The sequence below is a fragment of the Empidonax traillii genome, unplaced genomic scaffold (genome assembly GCF_003031625.1).
Source record: "Empidonax traillii isolate 1590-97213 ecotype Southwest subspecies unplaced genomic scaffold, ASM303162v1 scaffold240:size1935192, whole genome shotgun sequence".
Taxonomy (NCBI): domain Eukaryota; kingdom Metazoa; phylum Chordata; class Aves; order Passeriformes; family Tyrannidae; genus Empidonax; species Empidonax traillii.
This window is the reverse complement of record NW_020955433.1, coordinates 449,602-471,199: the sequence shown is the minus strand read 5'-3', so window position 1 is coordinate 471,199 and position 21,598 is coordinate 449,602. Positions and strand designations below refer to the sequence as shown.

Genomic DNA, 21,598 nt, shown 5'->3' with positions numbered 1-21,598 from the left:
TATAATTCTTTGTACTTCTATTTTCAGTATCACACTTTTCCATATAAGAAATTTTCACTTTTGGCAAGCAAGGGCATTGTTATTATACTGTGCTTTAGTAAAGAGACTGCAAAGTAACATATAAATAGTCTCAGCCCTGACTGATATGTCTGTCATTTTTTTATCCAGAGGTGTCACAGAAATATTCACACCTTTTACAAAAAAGAAGAGAAATTTGTCTGTTAGTTGCCAGTTATTCTGTCAAGTGAGCACTTTATTTTGCCACTTTAAACGAAGTTCTTCTGAAAGATCACGCCTGCCACTCTTCCGCAAATAGCGACACAGGAGCTGCTGTTTATCAGCTGACCTTGGAAGGGTCTTTTTCCAATAGCAGAGCAGCTCATAGATCTGGTGTGTTAAATTATCAGGGCACTTCAGCCTAACAAACTGAAGTATGCTCCGTCGAACAGGTAAACATAAAGCAAACAAGGATGTATTATCTTCTGCAAGCTCTTCTGCAAGCCAAAACAGCAAGTTGTCCCACAGGTCCTCTAAGGGGCAAAAATTAGTTAAGTAAGAGCATTATTCTTCTACTATTTTCCTTTCTTTTAAAAAGCTTTCTAAAGCTGGAGGCTCAGTGGGTAAACTCCCTAAATAAATACGGGTGTTTTTTTTACTTTATTGAAAACAGCTTCTTATTTCCAATATAATGTTTGGTTACTGCATTATGACATGAAGTGGTTTAGTCAAGAGCAGACTCAGCAGTGATCTACAAGTTTTGGAACTGTATGGGGAAAGTTGGCAATAAAATATAAGGTTTTTGATATTTCTTGTAACTGACACATCAATTAAACTGGAGCTTTCCAATAGAATCTGAATCTCCTCATACAGAAAATTATATGCTGTTCAAGCATCCCACCAAACATTATCTTACAAGATCTTTTTTATTGCTTGGTAAACAGATTTTTTTTTTTCTTTTACTATCTTTTCAAAGATTAAATATACCTGAATATGACATTTTTAAATTCCAGTTACAGCCAAAACAAATTTTTGCATTTAAAAAAAGTAAATAACAAGTATAATTATTATTTATATTATTATTAATATATTATGGATACTTTCTTACCTGATGAATCAGAAGAAATTCTTTTTGTGCTCCGTGTATGGTTGATCAATTTTTCATGCTATCAAAGAAAATGTGTCAAGGAAAGAGAAATGATTAAATGAGTAAGGAATAAGGCATAGGGTATAGGAATGGATTACAGTAAATCAGCATTTAACATTAGTTCTTAATAGAAGATTTTTGTCACTGTTGAAAACCAGTTAACACCATCAACAGGCATAAATCAATATACAGCTATTTAAAATAATGAAACGAATAAAGTTTAAATCCAACAAATCGATGTTTATTATCTCTTATTAAAAAGTTCATAATTTATGCAATTTTCTCAATGTTTGATCAATAACATAATGCCATGACTGGTGTACAGAAACGAGGTGTTTAGAAAATCTGCATGGCACCTTCATACATGCAAGAGATTCTAATTTTGAATACTGCATTAACTTTGCCTACCTTTCAAGGAGAAGAACCATTTTTAGGTATGCAATAGTTGTTGTTAGGTCTAGTAATCATACTATGTTTGCAGGTATAGTTATTAATTTTACATAGTGCAACTATTAATAATACATCACAAACCATCATCAAAATTCAAAAGACAAGTTCCATTAGAAAGTACAAAGTTCTTCCTCTTTCTTCCTCTAATCAGTGGAGAGAAAGAAAAAAATACTTTGTCCTTTTTTTCCTATGACTGAGAAAGAGGAAAGTCTTTTGGGCTTTAGTATTTCCTATATAGAACATCATTCTTATAGAACAAGAAATTACTTACATAAGCAATTAGCACGAAAAGAGATTAGTTTGTATAAAGTGAAATTCAGATTTTTTTTTTTGTTTAAAGCTGTAATGATCCTCTTTTAGTGCCCATGTTACTTTTGTCACACACATTCAGTTGTATTACACAGCTGTTTATGTACAGCTTTCCCTGTGAGACTTGCCCAAGGTTTATCAGTTGATCCTCTGTTTTTCATTTGTCAATGAAGAGCATGAAACTCTGACTGGAAAAACTATTCTCCTTTTCCTTCTGGGTATACTGAGCCAGAGCTTTATGGGGCTCATCTTAATCACTTTTCTAGTGCAGACATATATTGTTCAATATTTGGAGTGTCTCATATGTACTGAGCTGCACATCCAAAAGGTCAAAATAATCAGAAGTGTTACCTATTCACCTGTGAATTAATCAACTTTTCATCAGGCTTGTACTCAGTCATCTTGGGAGGTGATTTCAGCGTGCACAGGATGCCCATATTATGTACTGCATGGCGGTGCAAAACCATCCTGTGCTGTACTTCTCTTGAGATCTTGGAGGTTGGACTAGATGACCTTTAAAGGTCCCTTCCAACACGAGCTATTCTGTGTTCTGAATCTGCCTTTTCTTGCATGCTTCTACAGCAATTTCGTCATTGATCACTCCCTGATGTGAAGATAGAATAACATGGGAATATAAAGCTCTTCCAGAAGGGGGCATTGTTTTTCTTTCAAGACTCAGATTTCTCTGGCTTCGTTTAATTACGCTTTTATATTTAAACTTATTTTCATTCCTTAATGAGAATTTAGCATCTCTAAGATCCGTGGGATTTTCAAAGTTATTGTAGATGAACTCAATTACCCATGCATTTACTTTAATCTGAACCACTTTATGCTACTTAATGTTAAAATAGGAGTAAAAAGTATAAGAATTGAAAATTAGTATTGTCTGGAAGTAATGTAATAATATACAATGCACTAGATCTAAAACATTAAATTGCCTTTAAAGATTAAGTATCTGTGGTGAAGTGCTAAATTCACTCATGGTTCAGCTGCACCGGCATGTGGTCCCGCTGCTCTGGTTGACAGCTTAAGTAAAATACTACTAGCAGTCAAAGTAATTTTCTAGTCTGGAAGGTCCTTCAATTAGCTAAGAAACTGCCTTTCTGAGGAAGAGGATCACATGCTATTCTGCTGTTAGACAGTCATTAGACATAAAACTCCAGCAGAATAGTAATTTCATAATGCCCGTAAGTATTACAGCAATCTACTTTTGCAAAGCATTTTGATTTCAGCCAGTAACATCAACGTGTTCTGTCAAATGGACCTCTCAGACATGACCAGACTCTTGTAGCATATCAAACAGGAAAGAGAGAAAAGGAGAAATTAATCTTTTAAACTCTCCAGCTCTGTTTCACATAAATACAAAACCTTCGAAATCAGTAGATAAACACACACATACTTGACATCAGAACCTAGTACATATATTTGACTTGTGTTGAAAATAACAGGTTAGATCACCAAGTGTTTCTGTTGCTAAGCAAAAGAAAGAACCATAAGGAGGAATCATTAATGAAGACCAGGTTACTTCTGTACAAATGTAGCATGTTTAAACTAAAAACTGCTGTGAATGGTTGCATAAAGTAAAAAAAGACACTGCTTTGATCACTGTCAGAGATATATTTGTAAGTGGTTAATAATGGCCAGTCTTCGCGAACGAAGAACCGGGGAAGGTCTTTACACCTTCCAGCCTGCGCATTGGATTTTTTTAGGTGAGACAGTGTGGTTAATATTTGTAAGTGGCACATACATATAAAAAGTGGCTTATGATCTATATAGTTACTGTCTTCTCTCCACAATTCAAGAGAAATTTAGGTGGGAACTTTACAGAAATGAGTGAAAATGTAGTAGTCAGAATGGCTGCCTTAAAAAGATTCCGTATGTCTCTATCAAAACCAAGATCATCCATTCTTGATGGTTCTAACTTTATCATCTGGAAAAAAGATATTTCATTCTGTTGAGAAAATTTGTATTGTTGCAGGCAACACTGAGTATTTGTGAACTCATGTATATTGAAGCAAATCTGTTAACATGGTTAAACTAATCAACTCAACAAAGTAGTAGAAACATAAACAGTCTTTGTTCTTTCTGCCCTGCATTTACTAACATTGTGGGGATTTTATTCCCAAACCAGGAAAGGCTCCCCCAGGATACTGGGAGAAAGTGAGAAAACCACCAATAATTCTACAACTTGGAGTAAACTAGTTCACAATTAAGACACAAGAGCCTTATTGTGACAACTGGAATTCTGTAAGCAGCTGTGTATGAGAAATACTGTAAAATACTCTGCATCACAAATAGGCCAGCTATGAACACTGAGTCTTATGTTTTCATATGCTTGCAAGATTTGTGGCAGCTTAATTGCTGCTACTCCTACTGTAGTAATATACATAGGATAGAAACTAGTAAAATTGAAGGACAGTTGCTTGAGTCTACATCTACATCTACCACAGATGTGGTCAGGTAGTTCTAGGTGTTTTGGCAGCATATATTATTAGCACTGGCATATGTCTAACTATGGGCAGTGGCAGTCTTGGTTCCTGTTGTATGAACAGTAACACAAGACCTGTACTTTAATGAAATGGTAAATAGCAGTTGCATTTGAGAGATAGCTAGGGTAGTTTGTGTATTTAGTGCATTAAATTTCTTCCTAACTGTATTTTCATGCACAGTTTTAACCATTTCCTTTTATTTATTTTATTTATTAGAAAGCCCACCTAAATGTGAAGAAACATCTGATTCAAATATGCTAATCAGATCACAGCCAGTAAAAACAGAATTAAAGTCCTTATGTAATTTTTACAGTCAGTGCTTTCATCACTATTAATAATTTTAGAACACATCATAAGATATGGTAAGTAATTAGAATTTCATTTTCATTGCTCTGGCATTTAATTGGATTGTTATGTTTAATATATGGTTCTGCCTCTCTTTTAGTAATTTCCTTTTTTATCTGGAACACATACTTAACTGCTGCAAATATCCTGTAAAAATGAGTTCACCATTTGGTTATTTCTGAATGTAAAAAATATGTTTGTTTCCTATTGCTGGTTACTCCTGCATCTTACAATCATCCTTGTGTGTTAATATACCAATAGTAAGGTATGCTGTATTTAATTTACTAATTATTCACTACTGTCAAATAATCAGCTTCACTGAGGTTTTTTAATTCTTAAAAAAAGATATAACTGAAGTAGCTAAATTATAAGGGAATATTTATTCACTATTAAAAACCCTGAATTTAGGCATTACCAGTTTTAAATTACTGCACTGGATGGATGGAAAAATAGAACAAAAAGTATGAAGGTTCACCAGCTAAATCAAAGTATAGCATTTTGTGTACTAAGATGACTTGCAACATAACAGAAGATGTTTTTGATGCTGTTCTTTATTCTGCATATCATATTCTGCATTTCATTCTGTGTAAGACAAAAAATAACAAAAAAATTATCAATGTGCAAACACTTTTAAGCATTTTGATTACATTCTGGATATAATATTTGCCCTTAGTGAAGATTCTGAGTCCTTTGAAATGCACTTCATAGGATATATTTACAAGAAGAAAAAGGAAAATTATTTGCAAGATACTTTGACACTGATTTTCTGAAGTAATATAACAATTCTGTCCCTCTAAGCAGACTTTCTGGCACCAAATTTACATCCTCTGTGCTTGAAGTGATTCAGTTGAAAGTAGAGACACTTCTCAAAAATAAGATGCAAAAATAATATTGCCAAAAGCTAACACCATTCCTGAGGTTTGTCTTTATTTCTAATTTTCCAGCAGTGACCATTTTATACAGTTCCTTCTTTTATTTCCATTTAAATGAGTAGGTTGCCTGGGTGCTACTGTGTACCCACATATTTAAATATTCTCACACACTTATACAGGCTGACCAGACCTCAAGATCTTAGCCACACTGGGAAAGAGGAAGCACAGCCATAAATTTAGAAGGGAAAAAGGGTCAGTCAGAAATATTTGTTTAGAAGAGTCCAAGTACAACAACAGTCTAAATACAAACACCAATATATGTTGCAGTAGACTGTATATGCCAACTCAAATCTAAGACATTTGATATTTATCTTTGTGGTTTAATACAAATGCAGTTCAATCCTTTAAATCTTATTCTTAATTTGCAGGAAGATTAAATAAAGTGGAACAACACGATGGAGGCTAGTCAGGCAGATGGAAGAAAACCAACTGATATCCAGGGTGTGCTACAATTATTTTTTTTAATTATGATTTTTATTAACCATCCCACTAGACTTCAAGAGTTTGTATTTCCCTCTCTGTAAACACTGCTAGCCCTGCAGAAAAACAAAGTGCTTGAAAGCATTCCACATATTTTATATGGAGTCTGTCACTAAAAGAGATCTCCTTTTATAATCTTCTGCAGTTAACTCTTTAAATTTTACTTGGGAGAATGACGATGAGAGAGAAGTCAAGAGGTAAGCATATGAAATAAAAGATATATTAGTGGGTGATAGCTTATAGAAAGAGCGAGGTCAATTGAATTGAAAAAGAGACAGAATGCTACTGCTTGTCACCAGAGATTCAGACCAAGTGTAACTGTACAAATTTTCATATTAAAATGTATGCAAATTTTATAGTAGCAGTCTAGCAGCATCATTTTGTACAATATAGGGTGCTGATGCCTAGGCTCTTTGAAAGGATTAGAATGAGACTTCATTGCAGAAATATTAAAGATTAATTTATGTAGCAATAGCTTTCATCAGAGATGAAGATAATTGCCGGCATGGCTGTATTGCAGAGGCTAATCAAGCATAATAGGATAACCAGGTGATAGGTGGGAGATAGGTTACATGAACCATTTAATGATCCTACAATTTGCAAGTCTGTGCTCTGAAGACAATGAAACAAGAATTATATAACTGAAACTTAAGTAATAATCTCTGAGTGCCATACTAACTGGGGAGAGAGTAGATGGGTGAAAAACTTCTGCTAAACATTTTTCCATGCTTATACCTACGTGAGGGGCCCTCTCTATCTCTAAGAGAAATTCTGAGAATGCTTGTACATTGAAGATGGATCAGAACTGCTCCCTCAGTGACTCCTGTGTCTATCTGTAAATCAAAAATCATACCAAGATCCTTTAGCCTAATAAATATATGGCAAGGGAAAAACGGAAAGATCTCTAACATTATCAAGTGAGAAACCCACCTTTGGTAATGTTAGTGGTAATTTACATAATGGAGACTGGTGTTGATATTCACCAAATGGTAAGGGTTGTTCCCATTTCTTGGTTATCATCTCTCTGGTAATTTTATAAAACACTGCAGTTCCTTTATAATGAGGTGAACTGTGGTTACCAAATTCATCCACTTCTTTAATTTGGAGCTCCAGCCTTGCTTTTCTTTGTGAATGAAAAATCAGTCTGTAGACTTTTCCAAAATCCTTTCCATTCTCTGCAGTCCATATGAAAAAAAAAAATAATTAATTTTTTTTCCAGTGTAGTCAGACGTGTGGCATCTAAAATAATTCATTAGGGTAAGTCAAATAAAGGTAATCACATAACATTTGGTTGTTCTTTGGTTGTTCTTTATCATTATTATTACTTTATTGAACCTCTGAGGTTCAAGCATTCCTACCAGCCTGCTTCAGTAGTAGAAATATCTTCACAGTAAACTGTCTTAGCCCCTGAACTGTTGGCATAAGGAATAAGTGGTGAAGTCAGTGCTACAATTTGAAAAAGCAAAAGGAGATAAGTACATAACACAGAGAAGAATAAAAATAAAACAGTGTTGTGAACGGAATTGGTATAGGTGTAGGCTTTCTGATTATTATTATTATTATCTGTCTATCTCTAACAATGGCATCAATGGTGCCAGAGAGTTGGGTGCATTTTTAGAATTTGTAATTTCATTTTAATTGATACATCTATATACACTATTCTTTGCAAATATGACCAGAGAGGCTGGAGACCTCTCTTTTTGAAGGATAATCCTTTCTTTAGGGTAAATGGAGTTTTCAATGGGAGAGATTATGGAGAAAATGTCCATAGGGTCAAATATATATATTCATTCTAAAACTGACAGAAGTGGATGTATGTAATTTTGGGTGAAAACTTTTCGGAGGCTTCTTATCTCTTTTTCCTCTAAGGAAATCTCTGAATGGTAGCAGCAACTGCATGGAATTTTCTAGGCTGCTAATGGAAATGACATAACTCTCTCTTATTACCTTGATTCATAGTGCAACTCACAAACAGGCAACATTTTGCCCCGGATTTCTTGTTCACTTTAAGTGAAAGTTACACAGATAAATTAGCAGACTTTTCCTTTTGTTTGAAATCTGTTTAATTCCTATGTTCTTTATGTTAAAAAGCTATTGACAGAAACCTGCCCTTTTGAAATAAAATGCCATCTGCTTCTGAGGGGTCAGGTTTCACAGAATGGCAGATGGTTGGGATCTCTAAAGATCACCTTGTCCAACTCTTCTGTTCAAAGCAGGGACACCTAGAGCACATTGTTCAGGATCCTGTTCAGCTAGTACATTTTTTGTTTCAATTGGAGCAGTTTTCCATTAAGTTCCATGTTCCTATCATTGACACGAAATAAAACACTGAAATAACTAAATTTGCTGTGACTAACCACAGTCTATCAGTGTTCCCATACAGCATTTTTTAACAGTTGAGGTACTTGGTAATGTTCATCAAGACACATGAATTGATTATCTTACCTGAAGCAAAAATATTTCCTCTAAATCTAAAGTGAATCTGCTCTCCTTCTCTTAATGGGAACTGTTGTGTAGGTTCTGGGGGACCAAAATAACCCTGCTCATGGAGATTTTGAAGTTCATAGGTCAATTCCTTGGATGCAGACAGCAAAACTACTATTTTATATGGGTTTTCTCTTTTCCGGTACAATATCACGTTAGCCATCGTGCTACAAAGACCTTCTTCCAGAGCCTGAGCAAAGAGGTGCAGATAAATATTTTCCAAAAGGAATGAAAGGCGGACGACCACAAAGCTGTATTAAAAAAAAAAAACAACAAACAAACAACAAAAAAAAAAAGGGAGAAAAATTAAATTAAATTGCTCTATCTTAAATCATTTTATCAACTGCTAATAATTTATTTTGCAAAATACTTCAGGGCAGTCTCCAATGGGCTTTTTGCTACTTTCTTTTCATCCTTGTTTCCAACACGAGAAGGTGGAAATTTGCCTGCTTATGCAGAGTATGCTGACTGTGTATCTATGATTTCAAATATGTATGAATTTTAGATGAAAGTGAATATTTCCTAACAAGAATTAAAAAAAAAATTATGATTTTGTAGTTAGAGGGTAAACCATATTTTCCAGTTAAGACTGATACCTTAATTTTCTGTTTCAGGTTTTCTAGGTACTACATTGTATACATTCTATTAATGAAAAAGTATTTAAATTTATATTTTTTAAATGACTAACAAATACAGGTTATTTTATGCTTTAAAGTGGAAGAAAGCAATACTGGCAAGTTAATAGTTAAGAGTGGATGATTTCTTGGCTCTAATTATTTCCATTGACTTGTATACATGGAAGTAAATATTTCAGTAAATAACATTTTATTAAATTATTCATACATTACCTTTCTAAATGCTCATTTAGCTCAAATGATACAAGCCCATTCCGTACATTCTGGATAATAACATCATCAAACACCTTCCACCCCTCTTCTTTGTTTCTGTGACCTAATAATTTCAAAGTATCACTGAGATTCTCCCCATCTTTTCTCACAGAAGTGGTCACAGCCCTGGAAAGCCAAGGAATAACAGGAAAAAACAAAATGAAAAATAGATCCTGTAGAAAGAGTAAGGTTGTGTTTGTAGCTGTTCTCCCTTCTGCTTTCCTTGATGACTATGTCTGGTTTATCCATCTTGCTTAAAATCTATATCTGGAACTATAATGCAGAGTATGTAAATAATATAATTGTTGAGATTTTTTTTTTTTTAATTCTGCAGAAATAAGAAAAAAAAGGGGGAAAAAATGCCTAAATCAGTGAAGTTTAATCCATCATTTAATATAATGCGCAATACTTATTATGGATTGGTTTTGAGTCATTCATTGAGATTTAAATTCGGTAGATATATATATCTGAAAAAAACACAACAAAATCCCACCTTTTCTTCCAGAAGCCGATATTACTCAGACACAAAGGAGTTTAGAAAATAAGAAATGGGTGCTATCCATTATTGCTCTCAACCGAGAAAATAAAAGTAGGTTCTCTTCAAATCAGATGATTACTTTCATATCAGACTCAGAAACAAGCCACTGTGACATGACATGTTCTGTCTGGCTAACTTATTTCAATGGGTGGTTTGTTGGGGTTTTTTTTACAGAAACCCATAACTCTCCTTTTCTACATACCTCTCCTCATCAGTTTTTTTTTAGCACTGTATGTGAATAACCCATTCACATCAAATACATGCCCTGTATACAGTCTAAAAAAGAAAATTCTCCAGATGGGACAGCCTAAGCATATCTCAAGCCTCAGCCAGTGTGTAAATGCAGGAAAGTGTGAGCAAACTTTTCTATGGAAATTTATACAGAAATAAGCATCCAAGCCATGGTCTTTTCACAGATGTGACTTGAGAATCTGAAGGGCCATTTAGGTATAAAAGAGACAGATGCCACGAGGGTAATGAAATACTTCTGGTTCAGGAAATGAAATTTGTATCTCCTATAAACTGACATGGTCACTCTTCTCACATCTGAAAATTGTGACAAAAATGGATGTCTACTCTAAGAGACCAGTGTGAATGCAGAGCTTTTTAAACCATGATCTGAGGAGTTTTTCAGAAATGGAAAGCTAGAACATTGTCTGTCTTCTCCATCTGTACCTTGCTTACTTTCAAGACTGTCATAATCTTGGAATGTAGACGGATTTTTAAAAAGAAATGTTTAGCCCAGTAGAAATAAGCTAACTCTTTATTCATGTAAAGTAAAAGTAGTTCAAAGCTGACTGTTGTTCCAAGACAGTCACTACCAAGAAATCCCAGTAAGGCTTTCTGAACCTGGAGTTGCCTATAGCAGCAGAACTGGAAGGACAATGATCGAATGGTAAACTTAGATTAATTCTTTTCCTGCATGAGAACAACATTTATTTGTGGATTGACAAAATAGATTAAGTCAGCTTTTGCTTTTTTTCCAGCAAAATTTTTTATCCATACTCTTGTGTGCATGATGGATAGATTTTATTGAACTGCCAATAAAGAAGTGAGATTTAGAGTTTATCTTTTTTTTAGGAGTCTTCATGTTTTAATCCGTTTTTAAGACATGCCAAAAGCTCTAAATTTTAGAAATGTTGCAGTGAGTGCTTTGAAAAAAATCTAGATCCTTATCTAGTGCAGCAGTTACCCTGAAGCTGACCTATTACAAACCATTGTGCCATACATTTTGATTCAGCTAACCACTGGAATATGTAGAAGTAGAGATCAGAAAATTCAAAGGTCAGGCTCAAATGACCAGCTGGTTACAGCAGCTTCAACATATGTCTATTCTCCATGTTCAGCATTTGACTTGTTGAAAATGCCAGAGTATTTCTTACTGAAAAAACCCACACATTTTTAATTCTGACTACTGCTAGAATTGCAGTGGTCAGCATGTTTAAAGAATATACATCAAATCTTATGCGAATTGCTATGGTGAAACTATAGCATGAGAATTGTGATAATTTCCTCTAGTGTTACAATGTTTCTAAGGATAGCAGTCTGTATTAAGGAATAAACTTTTTAATACAAGAAATTATTAATCAGCAACTGTTAAAATTAATTCATTTTGGTGTTTTAAAAATGCTGAATTAGTAGTGAGGTTGTTCTTACCAAGGATGGTATGCTGCAGCAACCCTCTTTGCTGTAGCACTAAAGGCTCTTTCATGTTCTGTCTCACCTCCTTGCCTTTTTTTTTCTGGGTTTGGAGGGCAGGGTAGAGTAATAGTGACTGAACTGTTAAAAGGTTGGGCTGAAGGATGCTGCACTCGAACCAGTGCACTGGTAGATATCACTGAGTGGTACATATCATGTCTTGCTTTCAATGCTGAAACCAATGATGGTTCAATTGGCTGAATCTAAATATAGAAAGCAATTATACAATTAACTTGTAAATAAAAAACTCTTCTCTTACATGTCTGGCTTTTTTACAAATTGTTTTATCTTTTGAAATTGGAACAGACTATCACAGAAACTTCCGACTCCTCTCTATTACCCAGCAACAACCTTACCAAAGTATCAGCACTTTATCCAATGCATAATAAAATGCATGAAAGCAATCAAAAACTGGAACCTTTACTGACTAAAATATTTTGATTTTTTTGTACCTCCTTTGAGTTCAAGATTTGAAACTCACGAGCTTCCTCAGATTTTGAAAATTTTCTCAGATTTTTCTAATCTGTATTTTTTCATAATTTTAGTTTCTCTGTACCTCCAAATTAAATTTTTTATGTGGGAAGGGAGAAACATGTTACAACTAAAGCAAAATTTGAGATTATTCTCTAAGAGTAAAACATGATAAAACCTTCTGTTGCACTTCCTGGCACAAAGGGAGGAGGTCAGGTGAGAAAACTTGTTCAACTAACTTGAACAATGGAATAAACAGTTCGAGTTGCTACCTTACATATTTAGCAAAAACTACTGTATTTTCTGAATTATAAAACAAGGGTAGATAGATATTTTTAGCTAGAGATATCCTTGACTACTGATGTTATTATGTGGTTTTTACAAAGCTGACAGGAAATCTGCATACACAGGATGTAGAGTTGCAAACACTTTTCACAGACTTCTGATATTGGAACAGATTGCACTTTAACATTGTCAGACTTGCTACAGAACTGATCAGATAACACACTTATGGAACAAGTATTGCATATTTCAAGCTTACCTTTAACTCCATGGGTGCTGGAGAACTGAATGCTCCTGGACTGTAACAGAAAGAGACTCTAGAATCCATGCTCAGCTTTTGTGAGAGTCCTACCTTTGGAACAGTAAATGTTTCTTTCTTTAAGCATGACAATACAGATAAAACACCCAGATGATAAATTTTCACTTCTGCAAAGCTTTCCTGAATAAAGAGAATGGGGGGTTAGATCACACTGGAAAGAAATGAAGCTGTGTTCCATAGTGGAAAAGAATACTGAGAAGGCAACATTATATAGCAATGTGTGAAATGAAAATAAATCGCATATTATTGCACGCCCAGTTATCTGGTGATCTCTAGTCATTATGTGATGTCATTAATACTCTAGTGTATGACTGGAGTGAAATGAAATAAGCTTGTAAGCTGGGTGATGAATCTGGCCCAATGCAACACTTCTGTATTTAAAGAAAAAGAATGACCCTGTGGTTTTCTGATATGGAGTTTAGACTTAAACATGTGGAACTGTGTTAGTTTGCTGTGGTTAAAATTCATAATAATTCCCTTTAAGTTTTACTTTTATCAAATAATGCAACTCATTAAACTCATTTACAAAAATCATGAACCATTCCTTGATCATTAATATTGTGGGATCAAGCACTTGCTTTAAAATTACAATTGAAGCAAAGGACCATGTTAAATACTAGGTTTCAAATAGAATAGTTCTTGAGAAGGTAGGAAGAAAAATTCTATTTAACTCTGAGTAGTAAACAATATGATTTAATAATGACAACTTTACTTTTATCACTCCAGAGAACCTCAAATGATGTTTTTACAGTGCTTTGATGAGAGGTTACCAACCTTATGGTTTCCTTGGTATCGTTCCAAAGAAATAGGAGTTATGTAGTTTGATTGAAAGTTCACATCAGTCACCTTCACCATAATCTCTCGATAATTTCCTCTGAAGCGTGAAGTAAAGGGGATGGCAATGTTGATGGGGAAAAGAATTTTTTCATAATCATAACATTCAATGCTTATGACATTGCTGACCAGCTCCTCAGAATCATCCACCACCAACGAACTAGTGTCATTGAGTATTCTACACTTCAAATTCTCCAGAACACTCGCAGGGGCTTTAATTAAACAAGCTACTTCATGTTTATTCTTACCACTCTCTTCGACTAGATATCTGGTGAAAAAAGATATAAAATATTATTCTTTGTATTTTGAATGGGGTAGTGTCTTTTTAATTAAATACTTCAATATAATGATGCACTACACTGAAGCATAAGCAGATCATTCAGAAAAATATGTTTATGAATAGATAGGAAAAATCATGAAAATTTTTATCTTTCGGCTATTCAGAATATCTTACAAATAACTATGAAATTGACAAATTGGGGTCACTTCCTACTGATTTCCAATAATTTATGAGTTTTTGACTTTATTGGCTGTGACTCAGTCCCTCTCTGGTATTAAAAAAAAAATATATGCAAATGGAAACTTTACTTTAGACCAAAGGGAACTATCTTCATTATGCATGTTTAAATTGTAAACTGCATGACCAGCAGCTGTTCAGTACATGTATATTGAGCTTCTGCACCCTCACATGTTTATATGTTAATTAGCAATAATTATGTACTTCTTTTCCTAAAAAAGAATATGTGCTTACTCTTTGTTCATCCAGTGCCTAGATTTTTGTACTTCTGAATCACTCACAGAAGGATTCCCAGCAGTAAGATCAGATATTTGTGCTGAGGATGTGAAGGTACTTAGATCATTTCTACAAATTTCCTTATTTGTTTTGATTTTACTGTCTTCCATTTTCTCTCTCAATCTGTGCTCTTCCCTTTCTAGCCCTTTTGAAGATTCTCCAGCTGCTTCCTTTTTTTCCTGTTCAAAAAGATTTGTGATGGTTCTATCATAAATGTCTTTCAGTGTCCCAGGCAAAATCCCTTCCCCACTGTTCATAAGAGCATCTTGAAAATACAGTTCTGGAGGCTTTTCAGTAACAGAGATATTTCTGTGAAGTTTATCCTGTCCATTGCACTCTTTTTTCTCCGTAATAGAGTTCATCAGTAGCTTGTGTTCACCATCTTCCTTTTTCATAGGAGGTTTTCTGATAGCATCCTCCTCTTGGTCAGACGTGTTTTCAGCTAATGATGAAGCATCCTTTTCCACAGTTTTAGTTTCACTTGTCTGGGTTTGATTAACATTCTGACTTTCTGTGTTTTTCTGGGAAGGAGTTTTTTGGGATTGCTGACTGGGACTGGAAGATGCTTGCACAGAGTCTGTTTCTTCTCCTTCCGAACAATGCACATCTGTTTTTCTAGAAGCATTTTGGCCAGTCTGGTTCTGCAAGTCATCATCTTGTCTGCAGCTAGCAGCATAAAGTTTATTTTCAGCCTCTTGAAGGTGTGAGACTGTATTTATCAAATAACCCTCCATTTTCTTCAGACAATCTATAATTCGATTGTGCTCTGAGACAAAAAACAAGTAACCAATTAAATTATGCTATGAAAGCTAGAAAAAATGTGAAAACTCACGTACATACCTAATGAATTTCACATAATTCCATAGTGTCATTCAATACATGAAAAACACTGTACTTCCTGGCTTTGACTTAATGTTTTTAATCAATTTCTGAAGAACTAAATACAGACAAGTACATTTTTTCACTTTTCGAAGAACAAATGTGTATTTGTCAAAGTGTTACTGTGGCAGCTCTAATGAACACCTTTCTAATGGTCAGATACTAGGTAAATTCTTAATGACAAAATAATATTCAAATCAATTTGGGAAGAGCTTTAAAATTAAACCTTAATTATATATATTTCCAAAAATTGAATCCTGCGAGGTTCCAATGCATGGGTCTCTAATGAAGCTGTAACGCATGAGCCTAATTTTAAACATGCTTAGCAGCTTTGAATTTTTGCTATGAGGAATAGATAACACAAGTCCACCAGCCCATATATAATACTGGAGTTCAGCAGCATTCAGGAATGGTAGAGGTTGCCCTTGCATATAACTAAGACCACTTGGTGAAGAAGAATGCACAAAAAGCACACAATCATTATGTGCCATTCGTGTAAGATTTTATCTTTAAATTTTTTATTTTATGAACCCTCATTTTTCTCCTATACCTTTTCTTAGAAATCACTCCAGATATTCTCTCCAGGGATTTCATATGTATTACTTAGAGCTCTTCCCTCACCTTATGCTGTTAAGCTCTATAATTGGAACTGTGTCTTCACTAATTAGTTATATTACAAACCTCTTGGAAAACTTCTCGCTTATTTCTGTTTGCTGCATGAGATCCTGCAAAGGCCCATTTTGCAGGTTACATGCAGTGAAAGTCAATACATATAAGAATATAGTACAAAATTAAACACAGTGTGGCACGCTCTCCACTTAAAATGGACAGAGACACATGAGAAAAGGAAAACAGAAAGGGCTGATACAAGTCTCACAGGAAGTCATCAACTTACGTTCACTGTTTTCAACATCATCATATGAGGTAAATCAATACCTCAAGGTTTTCAGCTTGGAAAAAAATTTCATCATACATCAATGAGTGAAGTTATGTGATCTAACTTTCATCTCTGTTTGCATCTGATTAGTTTAAACCTACAAAGAGTACAGCTTAGAATAGTTTTTTTTCTCATTTAACTCAGTCTAAAAATTACTCCTTTCCAATACTTCCTCAATTCTCAAAGGACTTGGTAAAATATACTTTCAAAACATTTTTTGCACTGGTAGTTTAAAGAAAACTATTATTCTACTGTTTTTCCAGAGGCACTTTTACAATAGTGAAGAAATTTTAAATACTTTAACAGGGCTGAGAAATAAAACAGAAGGATTGGAAATAACACAGCTTTGTTTGCAGAAGAGGTTGTAAAAGACCATTGCCCAGTTTCACTGTAAGGCAAAGTTCAAGCTTAGGTAAAACTGCCAAAATTGACATTTCTTCCCTGAATTTTGCATTCTCTAAACAAAGCAAACAAACAAAAAAATCCCACCATCAAACAAATTATATAGCTCTTTAAACTTCCCTAAATCAAATTTAAAGATAACAGGGTAATTCAAAACAATGGCATTTTCCTGTGCTGTGAATGTGACTTTTCCAATACTGCCAAGCAAAGATATAGCCTTGTAACTGTACACTATCCAATTGTGTTACATGCAGAGATACTTTTTGCATTTTGTTACAAGGTTAACCTCGAAATAAGTCTTCTTTTGTGTTATCCCCCCCCCCCCCATTCGCTTTTCTAACACTTTGCTTTCTGTGCTTTTTCTGATGTTTGATAACAGAGTCTTAGAATACAGACACAGTTTACAGGCAACTGTATTCAGATCTTTTTGCTGACTGTTTCAAGGGAATTTTTTCAGATGAGGAATAGTAGCATTTTGGAAGGAGAATGATTCTTGGAAACATGATAAAAAATTTTTAAAAAATCACATAAACCATGAGGTCAACAGGACAAAGTTAGCTTGCCTGGAGCCCAGAAGGAGACTTTTTAAACAAAAATGTTTTAATTTATAAACCTGTAGATCAAGGACTCATAAACACAAGCATAGGTAAAGATTTCTGTCTAAAATCTCTTTCTTTCTCTGTCTTTGCATCATAGAATCATCATAGAATCACAGAATGGTTTGGGTTGGAACTTTAATATTCTTTTCAACCTTCCTTCCTGTTATGGCCCATACAGCAGATTGAACCCATGACTTGGTGTTATTAGCACCAAGTTTTAACCAACTATCCACTCTTCAGTATGGGGAGCACTCTCTGCCAGGTCAAGTAGATGTTCCCTGAAGGAACTGCAGCCTCTGTAGAGCCCAGCTTTTCCTGACAGGAACTGCAGACCATGGGAAGAACCCATAGTGGAGCATGAAAAAGAGCGAGAAAGAAGGAATGGCAGAGGGGAAGTGCTATAGACTGACTTCTGTCCCCTGCACTCCTCAGGAAGGGTAAGAGGTAAAGGAGTTGGGAGTAAAGGAGTGAAGGTAAGCCTGGAAAAAAGACAAGATGGGGGAAAGGTGGTGTTCAAATATTTTGCCTTTGCTTCTCACTATCCAATTCAATTGACTTTTTCAATTGATTTTTTTCCCAAAATTGAGTCCATTTTGCCCACAATGATAAGTTTTAAGTGATTTCCCTGCTTTTATATCAACCAGGAGTTTTTCCATCTTATTTGCTTTCCTTTTCTTGTTGAGCAGGGGGTAGTAAGTTGCTGGGGGGGTATCTGGTATCTGGGCAAGATAAACCCACCACATTATGGTACACATAAAACTTTGAACAATTCTGTTCCGTTAATTTTATTTTTATATTTTTTTGTTCACATAATGAGAATTATGAATCTCATATTGAATCTCATGTAATAGACTCGAAAAAAGTGTGATACAACTGTGGAAATACGAATTAATTTGGTGTAATGAATGACCAAGTACTGAAATACTAAAAAAAGTAAAGTCCTCTGGCATCATCACACTGCAGAACTTAGCATCCAACATACCCAGTCCATACTGTTTACAGCTAAGTCCTTCCATACTTGCCTGGACTTCCAGTCAATTCCTTGTATTTGTTGTGAAGAGCACTCAGCAAGTGGCAGGTGTCTCGAATGCTTTCCGTAATGTTCTTCAGCTGCTGCCTGAGAGATCTGCTCAGCTCTTCTGTTAGAGAAATCAGTCTAAGCACAGACTCCTCTATACCTTCATTATCCAGATCACTTTTCAGAAGCACATCTCTTGCCAGTAAGTTCAGGTGCCAGATTTTTTCCAGGACTTGGCTTGATTTGCCTGCAGGTATAATCTGATTTTCAACCATATCCATTTTATGCTCAGAATATATTATTACAAATATTTTCTGCTCTTACACTTTCATAAACTATTGTCCTTGGTTCAGGCTAATACACTGTTTAGAGTTTATAGCCTAAAGAGAATTTCTAAAAGCACTAGCTCAGAAACTCTGAGTTGATGTTGACTACTAAAAAGTTACTAGGTGACAGAAAGGAGTGGCTGCTATAGGCAAGGTTTGCCAGGAGACGTCAATTTACACCCATGCACCTTTAAGGGAGGTTGTGTAACTCAGTTATGTAGCAGTGACTTAAAATTTCAGGATATTTGAGCAATTTCTTACTTCAGTAGCTACAAGTGTTCAGTACCTATGAAATTAGGCTTAATTGTGATTTCATAATTACACAGTCACCAACAACGAGGAAGTGTTTTCACTGCAATTTGACGCTAAATGCCATCGATCATTTGACATAATTTTCTAACAACTGTGTTTTATTTGTTGTTTACAGACAACAAATAGGTCGGACAGGCCCAAGGTGCCATGAGGGTTATGTATTTGAATTACATGTAGCTTTCAGTGACACAAGAATCTACAAATCTAATTTTGTGATTAGCAAATATATTTATTAGCCATAGATGCTTAAAGAAACTTCCAGTGAGTTCTGAGGTGTGCTTACATAACAGTGAAAAAACATTAAAAGAAAAAGAGCACCAGCTAGAAGTTCAAATAACTAGTGACTGAACTTTTTTTTGACACTTAAGAAGTTGAAAAGCAAGGTTAGGAGAAAAACCTGAGCTCAGTAAACTTAACTGCAGTATCAAGAACTTACTATATGGAGTTCATGAGGATAAAGCACTAAACTATGAGTAGGAGTACATCAAATACCCCCCTCCCATGAATATCCCATGGAAAGTAGGCAGCATTGCCTTTGGAGGGGCTCACAACCATGTGCTCCTGGAGGCAACCTGGGAAGTAGCAGGGCCAGTACCTGACAGGGCTGCTCTGCTGGTCACTGTCTTGAGTAAGTGAAATTTGAGCACTGGTACCTCAAGGACATCATTTGCAATGATCTCCGTTTCATACAGCAAATTTGAGACAAGATGTTTCACTGGGACAGCAATGAAAACAAGCGGAGGAACAGCACTGGCATTCTCTTACTGATGCTGATTCACACTGTGTTGTGTGATGGTCACCTGAAACCCTCATTAGCATAGGTCAGTACTTGGCTTAATCAGAAGTATCGCACCAAAATATTTTGTAACTTAAGAAATGTACTGCAGAAGTCATTTGTACGGTGTCTTTCCAACTAAACATTCTTTTTTATGGCCCACTATAAATATAACTAAAGCGACTTTAAATGGCAATTAAAACAGGATTGTGATATAAAAGCACACTGAAAATTGCATCTAATCATTACAAGAACCAACAAGGTAGTGTCAGCAGAGTGCTTTGAAGATGGAAAGCGCTGTATAAATGTTAAAATAACAATGAAAGATGTTAAGTGTCTTTAATCAAATGTATGAGCAGGAATCAGCTATAATTATTACACTCAAAAGGAAAGTTACTTTTGACTTATTATAGTTTGCTTGATCACACTAAAAGTACTGCACAGCTAATGAAAAACACATGTGAATCCTTAACCTACTTACCATTTCTATGGTTCAGTATCTAAACTTTTCCCAGATTATTCCTAGTAGAAAGGGAAGTCTGAAGAGAACATAAACTGAAATGTTTATGGAGTAAAAAATCTTTTCACCCAAAAGTTTTGTGATGTGTAAGTGAAAAAAAAAAAAAAACAAGAGAGGAAAAAAATGCATTAATGTGTGTTTACTGTACAGCATTGCATTAACTGAACTCTCAGTGTGGAACCATAATGTTCCCCTAACCATAATATAGCAGTATTCATCAGCTCCAGATCTTTTCCAATGTATGTATTTCCTTAGACTACTTCCAACTAAATCAATTAGCAATGTGCAGATGTGAGTTATGAAAAACGACACTAGATTCAATAAGGGTAAAAGAAGGTCTGATTTTTAAAAAGAAACCTTTGTGAGTAAAATAGATAATAATAAATTGACCAGTAAGTAGAATATCCTACTCATTGAATGCTGTAGAACTTAAAAGAGGGTACTATAACACCCTGTTATAATCCAGATTTATAAGATATGACAACAACTGATCTATATTCATGTTTTTGGCATAAGTGAATTATTTTGCCTTTTTTTGGTCAAAAAAATATATATATTAATATATACTTTATATATATTAATATATATTATTACCTTTTATCTCTACAAATTGTCTATGCATATTCAAAGGAAGGCATTACCTTGTTTAGAAAATACATTTGTCTAAAACATATTCAATAGAAGAGAAATTACTCTGATTTTTTAATGGGTAGTTGAAACAATGTCAAGCCTTAGAGACAAAAAAATATATTGTTCTTCTCTGTAAACATGAGCAAAACAAGCAAAAATAAAAAAGCTTTTGTAAAAATGTGAAGTATTACATGGCACAAGGTCTGCAGTTACAGAGGGGTCTCTATGAGTTTATTATAGAGGCAATTAGGTGAGACCCACTCTCCCTGAAACAATTACTACCCAAGTGCTGCTATTGGGAGACATTTCATTTTTGAACACAGGATTCTATATCAGATCTCATGACACCAAATGAGGCAGTAATGGCCACTGAAATTACAGTCACTCTTCCAGCTTTTTTCCTCTTCAGCAGTCATAAAGACAATGTATATTTAGGCTGTCTGATGATCAACATTTGAAGGTTTTTAAATTCAGTGATTCATAGAGCAAATACATTGTTTCAGTTAAAAAAATAAGTCTCAGTGTCAGAGTGACACTGAAAACCTGTTATTTCTTATATTTTGTTACCAATTCACTGTTTCTCCTTACTTGAATAATGATGATAAATTATGTAAGTGGAATTTCTTAATTCTTGATGATATTCAGTGAATAGTCTTATAATTTAAGGCTTGTGTTCATGCACCATACTGACAGGTATTAGACAACATTAAACTATAAAGTCCTTGGGAACAATCAGGTGTTTTTT

General features: G+C 34.7%; 1 protein-coding gene across 1 annotated transcript; it reads right to left on the bottom strand.

Annotated features, from left to right (window-relative positions):
• Nucleotides 1–240: 240 nt before the first annotated feature.
• DTHD1 (death domain containing 1) lies at nt 241–18,571 on the bottom strand. The gene is made up of 10 exons (XM_027888535.1): nt 18,295–18,571; nt 14,414–15,221; nt 13,603–13,930; nt 12,769–12,948; nt 11,715–11,959; nt 9,482–9,646; nt 8,595–8,884; nt 7,080–7,324; nt 1,106–1,163; nt 241–530 (listed from the first exon to the last, which is right to left on the bottom strand). The coding sequence occupies exons 1-10, from the start codon at nt 18,569–18,571 to the stop codon at nt 241–243; spliced, it is 2,886 nt and encodes a 961-aa protein (XP_027744336.1).
• Between the last annotated feature and the right edge of the window lie 3,027 nt (nt 18,572–21,598).